Source organism: Hyla sarda, chromosome 1 (genome assembly GCF_029499605.1).
Source record: "Hyla sarda isolate aHylSar1 chromosome 1, aHylSar1.hap1, whole genome shotgun sequence".
Classification (NCBI taxonomy): Eukaryota; Metazoa; Chordata; class Amphibia; order Anura; family Hylidae; genus Hyla; species Hyla sarda.
Genome location: NC_079189.1, coordinates 40,244,007 through 40,256,342, shown reverse-complemented (window position 1 = coordinate 40,256,342; position 12,336 = coordinate 40,244,007). Strand labels below are relative to the sequence as shown.

Sequence of the window (12,336 nt, the reverse complement as noted above, 5' to 3'; positions counted from 1 at the left end):
GGTTTTTTTTTTTTGTATGAACTTGTCCTTTAAAACTCTTTTTAAAAACGAATGAACCAGAATTATATCTGCAATGTATCAGATCACCGTAATTAAATGACTGTGTTTGATTTAATAGTACCCCTTTTATCAAACTTCTTTATTGTCACTATGAAATGTCAAAAGTTCTGATCAGAGTACTGGGACCCGCACTGATTGGTAAAGCAAATGAGCAGAGAGGTGCTAGCACTGTGCCCAGGGCTCAAGTCCTGCAGGAACTCATGGGAACGGAGTTCCTGCACTTTTTCCACAGCAGGAACGCAGTTCCCATTAGCATGAGTACTGCAGGACCAGCCCATAAAGGGGTACTCTGCCCCTAGACATCTTATCCCCTATCCAAAGTATAGGGGATAAGATGTCTGATCCTGCTGCTGGGGACCCCCGCGATCTCGGCTGCAGCACCCCAGAGATCCGGTGCACGGAGCGAGCTTCGCTTCGTGCCAGATGACTGGTGATGCGGGGCAGAGACTTGTGACGTCAGAGTAATGCCCCCTCAATACAATTCTATGGAAGGGGGCGTGACGGCCGTGGAAAGTGGAAATCTTGGGTGAGTTCCCACACTTTTTTTTCCCCAGGACTTGACCCCTGACTGTGCCTATATTTTTCCAATTGGCACTGGGTCTTTGAGGTACAAAGTCCCACTCTGTTCGTGGCGCCACATTGACTGATGTCTCAGACCCCCTAAGCTTCCAACAGTAAAACCCTGTGGTTCCAAAATGGGTTCCAGAATGCTTGTTACATAACCGCTGCCCCAATTTCTGCTTCGAGGTAAAAATGCTGTGTATTCGGAGACACTGTACCTTGTGCAACCTCTTTTGTTTATACTGGTACAAACTACTATTTAAAAGACTAAGTTCCCTTATGGAAGAAGGAGAAAGTTCAACCAGCTCACCCCGCCCGGACAGCCAGAGTACGTATTCAGGTGCTGGATGACGCCGGAACAAATGGAAAGCAAGGAGTAGGATCCAGCTCTTAAAAGCAAATAAAACTTCTTTATTCAATAGACATAGTCAGGAATAGAAGGGTTACGCGTTTCAAGCGCAAAGCGCTTGAAACGCGTAACCCTTCTATTCCTGACTATGTCTGTTGAATAAAGAAGTTTTATTTGCATTTAAGAGCTGGATCCTACTCCTTGAATACCATAAGTTCCCTTATGATACCAATTCATCTGTGAACACACAGACTGGACCAGAAAGAAAATGCTAAACACAACCCTACCAGCTACTAATGAAGTTGGCATGCTAACATCGACATGAGTGGTTGGACAGGGCGACATGAGGAACCACAGATAAGACACTGGGTTAAATGAAACAGGTACTGACCTGAGGGTTCACTGCCCTGCGTTGCGCTTCGGGATAACTTGGCCTTGGATGATTTGCTTGTTGTCCTTGCTGTGACTGGAGAGGCGGAGGGGCTATCACCACGAATAGTGGAAAGGTCCTGCATGCTGAAACTCCTTAGTCTTTCTGACAGAGCTCCTTGTCCCTTAGGATAGATAGTAAGATAGACAGGAGTTAGATACAGTAGATGACAGATAGATAGATAGACCAGGGTTTCCCAAGTCCCCCCAAGAGGTCATATTTTCAGGACTTTCTTAGTCTTTCACAGGTGATTGGTAATGGTGGTGATGCCTGATGACCATAACTATATCCCCTGTGATAGTCTAAGGAAATCCTGAAAACATGACCTGGTGGGGGGGACTTGAAGACCGCACTTGGGAGACACTGATATAGACTAGGGATCGACCGATATAATTTTTTTAGGGCCGATACCGATAATCTGTCACCTTTCAGGCCGATAGCCGATAACTTATACCGATATTTCGGTATAAGTTATCGGCTATTTCAACCGCCCCCCCGGCGGGGCAGAAGCTGTTGCAGATCAATGATTTAAAGCGGGTGCTATAAATCAATGAACTACAGCGGCTTTTGCGGTGCCAGAGACCGCCGCCGCTGCCCACCTCTCTCCCCCTGCCTGTCCTGAGTCTAACCACCATAATTGCCCCATCCTGTGCCCACATGCCGCTGCCCCATCGCCTCCCCCCATCCTCTGCCCACATGTCGCCCCCGCTGCCCCATCGCCTCCCCCCATCCTCTGCCCACATGTCGCCCCCGCTGCCCCATCGCCTCCCCCCATCCTCTGCCCACATACCACCGCTGCCCCATCGCCTCCCCCCATCCTCTGCCCACATACCACCGCTGCCCCATCGCCTCCCCCCCCATCCTCTGCCAGCATACCACCGCCGCCGCTGCCCCATCGCCTCCCCCCCATCCTCTGCCCACATACCGCCTCTGCCCCATCGCCTCCCCCCATCCCCGGTGTTATAATTACCTGTTCCCGGGGGTCTGCGATCCTTCTGGCTCCGTCGGCATCCTGCGCTGTCACTGCGCGTACTGAAGGTGACGTCGCTCTTGTTGGCGACGTCACTCGTCATTACGCAGCGCACAGCAACATGGCAGGAGCCAGAAGGATCGTGGACTCCGGGAACAGATGATTATAACACCGGGGATGGGGGGAGGCAATGAGGGGGCAGCGGCGGCGATGGGCGGGGCATTATCTGCATATCGGCAAGGTAATTGCCGATACCGATAATGTCAAAAATCGGCCAAACCAATAATCGGTCGATCCCTAATATAGACGATAGGTAGATTTAGTTTGGATGAGATCTACCCTTTTTTAACCAGGCTTATAACAAAACTTGTCTCAGCTCCAAGAAACATGGCATATAGTCAATTCACATCCATCTCCAACAGCCATAGTCAAAACATGTCAGAAGAAATATAAAATACAGCTGGAATATTTTGAGAGTAGAAACCAAATCATAAGGCCTGAAAGTTTATTTCACTGTTTTGGCAGTAAATGTCTTCTGTGCTGCCAAGACCTGGGTTGATCCTGAATGATGTTATTCTAAGGATCATACACTGCAGCCGGGCAGCTGATATCTGCATTGCTGTTATTTTATAGTCTAACAGCGAAAATCTGCATTCACCGTCACCTAACCAGAGGAGTAACTTCACATTCTTAGGGCCCACGCACGCTACGGAAATTACACAAGGAATTTCCTTGCTAAACTCCAGCCGGGGGATCCCCGTCACCCGGAATGAAGATTAATTTTGTGCGGAATTGCTGCAGAAATGATCCCCTGCAAGTCCCATTGACTAACAAACATTTTACTGTGCATTGGACAGAAGAATCCCATTGAGATCAATGGGGTTCTGCTGCATGTGGATTAATCCGCAGTGTGCATAGGCCCTTAGGCCGGGCTGATGCAACATGTGTCTAATAGCCCAATCAACTATCATGCATCCTTTGTAGTGCCGATATCCTCCAATCTGGCACCAGCGCCCAGATACAACTGCAAGTTCAGCATCCATGAGATATAAAAGGGTTGTCCATTGAAACATTTAACCTATGTGCCCAGACTGGATAAATAAAACAAAAAAAACTTACCTCCCTTGCTCCCTCGTAGCCTCCAGTATCGGCGTCCGGTCTCAGCCACTGCAGCTCCAGATGCCACGTCAAATCGCCCCTCAGCCAAATAATGGCCGCAGCAGTGACCCACCCCAGTCAGTGATTGGTGAGTGGTGTGATGTGACGTGGCCTCTGTAGCTCCGTGTAGTGTTGTGGCAGCTAAGACCTGGAGGGCACGAGGGGGCAAGGGAGGTGAGTTTCAGCTTTTTTGTTTTATTATGCAGTCTGGGCACTTAGGTTAAAGGGGTATTCCAGGAAAAAACTTTTTTATATACAGTGGTGCCTCAACATACGATGGTAATCCGTTCCAAAAGGACCATCGTTTGTTGAAACCATCGCATGTTGAGGGATCCGTGCAATGTAAAGTATAGGACAGTGGTCTACAACCTGCGGACCTCCAGATGTTGCAAAACTACAACACCCGGCATGCTGGGAGTTGTAGTTTTGCAACATCTGGAGGTCCGCAGGTTGAAGACCACTGGTATTTGAGGTTATACTCACCTGTCCCCGCCGCTCCGGACCCGTCACCGCTCGTCACCGCTGCCCTGGATATCGCCGTCCATCGCTGTCTCTGCTTCCCCGGCAACCACGCTCTCCGTCGCCGTCATCACGTCGCTACGCACGCCGCTCCTATTGGATGACGGGACGGCGTTGCGCAGCGACGTGATGACGACGATGGAGAGCGCCGACGATGCAGGGGATCCCGAAGAGGACGCGCCGGAGCCCCGAGGACAGGTAAGAGACATCACCGGAGCTCACGGGGCACCGTAAACGGCTATCCGGCGGGAGCTGAAGCAGTCTGCGCTGCGGGATAGCCGTTTATGCGATGGCCCCGACATAAAAAAGCATCGGATGTTGATGCTGCCTTCAACATGCTATGGCCTCTGAGAGGCCATCGTATCTTGAAATGATCGTATGTCGGGGCCATCGTAGGTCGGGGGGGTCACAGTATATCAACTGGCTCCAGAAAGTTAAACAGATTTGTAAATTACTTCTATTAAAAAATCTTAATCCTTTCAGTACTTATGAGCTTCTGAAGTTAAGGTTGTTCTTTTCTGTCTAAGTGCTCTCTGATGACACCTGTCTCGGGAACTGCCCAGTTTAGAAGAGGTTTGCTATGGGGATTTGCTTCCAAACTGGGCGTTTCCCGAGACAGGTGTCATCAGAGAGCACTTAGACAGAAAAGAACAACCTTAACTTCAGAAGCTCATAAGTACTGAAAGGATTAAGATTTTTTAACAGAAGTAATTTTCAAATCTGTTTCACTTTCTGGAGCCAGTTGATATCTAAAAAAAAATTTTTTCCTGGATAACCCATAAGAATTTTCACTAAACAATTAATTTATTGGGATTTTCTGCTGTTACGTAAATAAAGCTTATTCATTTCATATGGAAAAGATGAAATAATTCCCACTTGTGGCCGTGCAGAAAAGCAGAACATTTTATAGTGCAAGGCCCATAGGTTATATAGTTAGATAAGAGCTACAATTCTGGTCTAAAAGTGTTACAAACATTTGTAAATAAAAAACATTGCACACAGTTTTCACTGCGCCCTTGAGCCCCTCTCAACTGTGTGTGCATCCTCAAGACGCCCATATAGTTGAATACTGCCATGGACTATTTGGACTGTTCTTTCATTTACTTCAGCATAAACTGTTATTACAGTGTTAGTATAGAATTTCCCTTTGATTATGTTCCATTATGCTCAGATTTATGCAATATTTACAATGTAATAACTGCATATGCACTGACTTGCTTCTTGCCTCTGGGTCTCATTACTTCATTCCACCTCTAGTTCATGTGAAGTTCATTTGTGGCCTTATTATGTTTGGTATCTAACACATTCTTCCAGTGATGTATATGATACTTAGTGCTCGTGTAAAGGATGCCTTTGTTTCATTGCATAAAGTCACCTTATAGGGGTACTCAGCCCCTTGACATCTTATCCCTATCGAAAGGATAGGGGATAAGATGTCAGATCGCGGGGGTCCCGCCGCTGGGGACCCCAGGGATCTCTGCTGCAGCACCCACCTGTTGCGGCTTCCGGCAGCGCTGGAGGTTCTCATCCTAACGCCTCACGACCACGGTGACGGGGGATCGTGACGTCACGACTCCTCCCCTGTGTGACGTCAGGCCCCGCCCCCTCAATGCAAGTCTATGGGAATGGGCGTGACGGCTGTCACGCCCCCTCCCATAGACTTGCATTGAGGGGCGGGGCGGGACGTCACACGGGGACCGTCATGATCTCACGTCACCGTGGTCGGGAGCCGAAGCCTCCAGCATTTCCGGAAGCTGCAAAAGGTGGGTGCTGCAGCTGAGATCCCGGGGGTCCCCAGCGGCGGGACCACCGCGATCTGACATCTTATCCCCTATCCTTTGGATAGGGGATAAGATGTCTAGGGACGGAGTACCACTTTAATAATACTGTATACCAGATGGACTCTTTTGGGGACATTTTTCACTGGATACTTATGGTATGTTGGCATCTATGTTATTTTAGAAAAAATGTGACAGGTTTTTATACGGCATTCAATAAAGTCCCCTGTCATGACCTTTTTATTAATTTTGTGCATTCATATGCAACTGAGTGTAACCAATCTGCATATTTCTGCAGCAGTTGTTTCCTAATAAACATAATAGTTTTGTCATCTGCCATTGCAACCAATTCCTCCAATGACATGGAAGTGACTCTGCTGACTCACTCCTAGCCTGCACAGCACAGCCAAAAAGTGAGCTGTACAAATTGTTCCTTGTTATTTTTGCATATAACACAACAAAGTAAAAAAAAAAATAATAATAATAATTTTCCCTAGATCACCACATTTGTAGAGAAAACGTACTATTCCTTTGAACGTTTTATTGTATTTTAACGTTTTAACTTTACTATACATGTAATCATTAATTACCTTAGCAGCAGCTGTGACCGCAGCTGTGGCCGCAACATTGAGACCTCTCTTGCCAAAATGTACCAGGGCATCGTAACTGCGATCTTTCGCTTGGACAAGACACTCGTCAATTTCCTAAAGTGAATGAAAATGCTTTTTATGCCAATAAAATTAAATTATATTCCTATCCTGGAAGGGGGAGTCAGGGCTGCCTGCTACTGCTACTTAGGAGCCCATGTCCTGGATATTACACTGCTACTGCAGGCAGGGTGGTGGCTCTCTGCCTGTGTCTGGGAAGGACAATGGCACTCATTGGAAAAGGGTGGCTGTCAAAGAGGTTCTGCAGCAGCTAACTTTTAATGGGTCACTTAAAGAGGTAGTCCAGTGCTGAAAAACGTATCCCCTATCCTAAGGATAAGGGATAAGTTTCAGAGCTTGGGGGGGGGGTTTGACCGCTGGGGCCCCCCACGATCTCCTGTACGGGGCCCCGGCTCGCTGGCCAGATAGCGGGTGTCGACCATCACATGAAGCAGCGGCCGACACGCCCCCTCAATACATCGCTATGGCAGAGCCGGAGATTACTGAAGGCAGCGTATTGAGGGGGCGTGTCAGCGGTGGTCAACACGCCCCCTTCCCACAGGCTGCCGAAGCCCCGTACAGGAGCTCGCAGGGGGGGGGGGGGGGGGGGGTTAGCTGTCGGATCCCCCTGCGATCTAAAACTTATCCCCTATCCTTAGGATAGGGGATAAGTTTTTCAGCACTGGATATTTCCTTTAAGGTCACGGTCAGCTGATTTACAAAAAAAAACAGTACTTTAATAATAATAATAATTATTATTATTATAATTATCTATCTTGGGTCTGTCTGTCTCTTGTCTGTCTTTTCGCCTATCTATGTATCTATCTATCCCAAATATCCAGTTTTATACTGTACCTTTTCTTTTGAGGATAGAGTGGGGTGCACAAATTTTCTATATAGAAGGCTTGATCCTTTCGTGTAGGGAGACAGTAACCAGGCCACAAAAGCAATTTTTAGCTCGTAGTAAAATGGAAACCTAAGAGATGCAAGAAAACATTTAGTGCCTTCTATATACAGTAAAATACCAACTAGTAAAACATTATGATGAGGCAACAGCTATTGTCTACTCTGTATTACTGCATCTGAAATATATTCTTCAAGAACCTGATGATATTTGTACCGGTGACAGTTTTCTTTACGTATTCTGTACATCATTTTATGCTACCAGATCTAGAACAGGAATTTGTTAGCCAAGCCAGAATCTTCTACAAAAGTAAGGATCACGTATCTGTAGACAGCAGTTATGGGGTTCTTGCCCTGTAATGAAGTGGAGCAAGAACCCCAAAACACACACAATGTAAATTTGTCTGCTCATATTTTAACTTACAAGCAGATTTCCAACACAATGCGGATGCAATTTAAATATCTTGGACACATTTTCCAGGAAAATCGGCGTGTAAATAAAATACCGTATTTTACACAGTGTAAACATAGCTTAAAGGGGTACTCTGGTGGAAAACTTTTTTTTTTAATGAACTGATGCCAGAAAGTTAAACAGATTTGTAAATTACTTATACTTAAAAATCTCAATCCTTTCAGTACGTATAAGCAGCTGTATGCTACAGAGGAAATTCTTTTCTTTTTGAATTTCTTTTTTGTCTTGTCCACCCTGCTCTCTGCTGACACCTCTGTCCGTGTCAGGAACTGTCCAGAGCAGCATAGGTTTGCTATGGGGATTTTCTCCTGCTCTGGACAGTTCCTGATACGGGCATCAGGTGTCAGCAGAGAGCACTTTGGACAAGACAAAAAAAGAAATTCAAATATAAAAGAATTTCCTCTGTAGCATAGAGCTGCTAATAAGTACTGGAAGAGTAAAGATTTTTTAATAGAAGTCATTTACAAATCTGTTTAACTTTCTGACACCAGTTGATCAAAAAAGAAAGAAAAAAGAAAAAAGAAAAAAAAAAGGTTTTCCACCACCAATTTGGTACCCTCCTCAAGGAGAAATGTTACCCCTTTAATCCTTTGCAAAATAATACTTTATTCATTGTATGGTTGTATTATTTGGACACCACATGGAGTGAAGATGGTGTTTTTCAGTCCAGCCAAAAAGCCGCATATGGTCAGAAAATGACCCGACTGGAGTTACTAGCTGACACTAGCTCTTTGTATTGAATGGGGTACAACGCGGGTCCAGCAGGGATACAGGAGCAGACAGTTTTTAAATCCACCTGCTGGATTTGGCAGCCAGAAGCTGAAAACGTGGTGTGAAGGTGCCTTCCTTGGATTTTCATGCTATGAATAATTCACACTCTAAAAAAAAATCCACAAATGATGAACTTACCAGCAAAGGAATAGGTCTGTAAATGTTTCTAATGTCATAAAAAGTGCAAATATGATCCAGTACATCATCCATTTTACCTGGAAATTACAAAAAACAGAGATATCAGATATTGCAATTTGTGCTGTATACAGCAAACACTACATCCCCAACATAAAGGGGTTCAGGGGCTCTGTAACATAACGTGATCAGTGATCATTAGTGTCATGAACACATCATGTATGACAGGGAAGCGCTGATGCTCTAATCTCACCTACAGCCCCTGTCCCTTCCTATTGCATATCCGACTAAGACGGTCCATACACTGTGCTAATGTGCTGGGGCATCAGAGTCCAAACTAATAAACTGACTGTACAAGGTCGGGGTACATGTCAAGAACACGAGGAGTTAACACAATAACCAAACAGGACTAAGGATCTAAGACACAGCAGGAATGCTTAATAGCAACAAACAGAAATATCCAAACAAGATATTGCATACTGACAATCAGTTCAGGAATCAGAGACAATGTAAATAGTAAATATGATTATATGAACATGACTGGATAACAAGATAATAACACTGCTAAACAGGACTTGGATATGCAGGGTGTGAAGGGGTTAACTGATGGTCAGACACCATACAGGTCAGGATAACTAGAACACAATTCACACTGGACAGCTACAAAAAAAACTTCAAAAGCCAAACTCCATAACATAGAGGAATACGGGTCAAGATTCTTAACAGGAATACTAAATATCAAACACTGAACTGAGAACCAGATAGTCTAAACAGACTCCAAGAAAAACTTCAAAAGCCAAACTCCATAACATAGAGGAATACAGGTAAAGATTCTTAACAGGAATACTAAATATCAAACACTGAACTGAGAACCAGATAGTCTAAACAGACTCCAAGAAATACTTCAAAAGCCAAACTCCTAACATGGAGAAATACAGGTCAAGATACTAAACAGGAATACTAAATACTGAACACTGGACTGAGAACAAGAACTATACAGGACTGATAACAGAATAAAATATGAACACGGGCCTAAACAAGGTACACTAAATATATACAAAGCATAACACTAAAACTCTGAGCAAAGTACAAACATAACAAAGCTACAATCTAGACACACGAATACAAGATAAGAAGCCATGACTGAATTTAGAAAATATGTGGACAGACTAAGGTGCTATGAAAAGTGCAATTAGCAGCCAGGAATACCATCAGAGTTGGGGTCTAAATAACCCCACCCGGGAGCCTTTTGGCTGGAAAGACTATCCTGACCAAAGCACACAAAATGCAAAAACTGGTCAGGCAAGAAAATCAGATGTGAATACACACCAACACCGAAAAACATGGAATACAGACATTACAATTAGAAGCAAAGATCCATTCCTGAGTATCAATGGGTCATATCTGCATAACCTGGAGGTTTTAGTATCTCTGAATTATGCAGATGGGTATTCTTATCAGTGACTATGGAGTGCATGCTGTGCCCTAGCCCTGAAGGTTCAGCCATCATTGGGGTTCTCGACTTATTGAGTCTTTTTTTGCACCAGTTATATATACCTATTTAACTTGTGATCTGTACAAAGGGGCCTGAGGAAGTTTGTTTAAGGGGTCTTGTCTGTGGTCTGTTCATAGGAGTCTAATCTGGAGTCTATATTTACTTGTGATGTCTGTTCTAGCACCACAGGTTTTGGTCTGTGGTCTGTATATAGGGGTCTGGTCTAGGGTCTGTATTTATGTGTAAGGTATTGTCTAGGGTTTGTATTTATTTAAGGAATCTAACAAAGTTTGTTTAGGGGGTCTTGTCGTTGATCTGTATATAGCAGTCTAATCTGGAGTCTATATTTACTTATGAGGTCTGATCTAAGGTCTGTATTTATTGAATGAGTCTGAGAAAGTTAGTATAGGGAGTCTTGTACTGGACAGAGGTCTGTATTCACTTATGTGATCTGAGCTGGGGTCTGTATTAACCCCTTAAGGACCAAGGGCGTACAGGTACGCCTTTGCTCCCTGGTACTTAAGGACCAAGGGCGTACCTGTCCGCCCATGGGAATTTCGGTCCCTGCCGCGCCGGGCAGGGACCGGACTGGGGCGACTGCTGATATCTATCAGCAGGCACCCCGCGCAAATGCCCAGGGGGGTCATCAGACGCCCCCCATGTCGTCGATCGCCGCAAATCGCAAGTGAATTTGCGGTGACCCGGAATATAACGGGGATCGCTGTTGTCCAAGACACCCACGATCCCCCTGAAGGCATAGGAGTGAGGTGGCAGGGGTGCCACCCCTCCTATCCCTGCTATTGGTGGTCTAGACGCGACCACCAATAGCAGATCGGGGACGGGGGCTTTACTTTTGGTTTCCCCGTTCTGCCCACCCACAATAGGCGGGGCAGAACGGGGAACCGACAGAGGACCGGCATCGACGTCCACTTACCCCGAGGAGATCGGAGTCCGGCGATGTCGTGCGGCAGGCTCCCTGGATCCGACGGAAGCCGGGAAGCAACATCTGGAGGGTACAGTTTGAGACCACTATACAGTGGTCTCTAAACTGTAACCCTCCAGATGTTACAAAACTACAACTCCCAGCATGCCCAGACAGCTGTTAGGGCATGCAGGGATTTGTAGTTTTGCAACAGTTTGGAGATCACTGCCAGTGATTTCTAACTGTGGCCCTCCAGATGTTGCAAAACTGCAACTCCTAGCATGCCCAAACAGCAGTTTGCTGTCAGGGTATGCTGGGATTTGTAGTTTTGCAACAGCTGGAGGTCCACAGTTTGGAGATCTCTAAATTGTAGCCCTCCAGATGTTGCAAAACTGCAAATCCCTGCATGCCCTAACAGCAAACAGCTGTCTCGGCATGCTGGGAGTTGTAGTTGTGTACCTCCAGCATAACTACATCTCCCAGCATGCCCTTCGGCGATCAGTACATGCTGGGAGTTGTAGTTTTGCAACAGCTGGAGGCACACTGGTTGGTAAATACTGAGTTAGGTAACAGAACCTAACTGAAGGTTTTCCAACCAGTGTGCCTCCAGCTGTTGCAAAAGTACAACTCCCAGCATCCGCGGTCTGTCAGTACATGCTGCATGTTGTAGTTTTGAAACAGCTGGAGGTTTGCCCCCCCCCCCCCCATGTGAAGTTTCCTGCTTCAAGTATGAGCTGCGGCAAATTTTTCACCGCAGCACCTACTCCTAGCGGTAAGCTCACTGTAAACCGCCGCCAGTGTGAATGTACCCTAAAAACACTACACTACACTAACACAAAATAAAGGGTAAAACACAACATATACATCCCCTTACACTGTCCCCCCCCCCCAATAAAAATGAAAAGCGTATTGTACGGCAGTGTTTCCAAAACGGAGCCTCCAGCTGTTGCAAAACAACAACTCCCAGCATTTCCGGACAGCCATTGACTGTCCAGGCATGCTGGGAGTTTATCAACAGCTGGAGGCACCCTGTTTGGGAATCACTGGCGTAGAATACCCCTATGTCCACCCCTATGCAATCCCTAATTTAGTCCTCAAATGCGCATGGCATTCTCTCACTTCGGAGCCCTGTCGTATTTCAAGGAAACAGTTTAGGGCCACATATG

At 45.9% G+C, this 12,336-nt stretch overlaps 1 protein-coding gene across 3 annotated transcripts in view; it reads right to left on the bottom strand.

The window, feature by feature from the left end:
* Nucleotides 1-12,336, bottom strand: part of REEP1 (receptor accessory protein 1) — a 107,704-nt gene that overhangs the window by 49,168 nt on the left and 46,200 nt on the right. For all 3 annotated transcript variants that reach the window (XM_056554365.1, XM_056554356.1, XM_056554341.1), the window contains exons 3-6: nucleotides 8,757-8,833; nucleotides 7,328-7,448; nucleotides 6,416-6,529; nucleotides 1,362-1,524 (exon numbers count right to left, since the gene is read on the bottom strand). In XM_056554365.1, coding sequence (XP_056410340.1) covers nucleotides 1,362-1,524; nucleotides 6,416-6,529; nucleotides 7,328-7,448; nucleotides 8,757-8,833 — 475 coding nt within the window. The remainder of the gene's footprint in view (nucleotides 1-1,361; nucleotides 1,525-6,415; nucleotides 6,530-7,327; nucleotides 7,449-8,756; nucleotides 8,834-12,336) is intronic.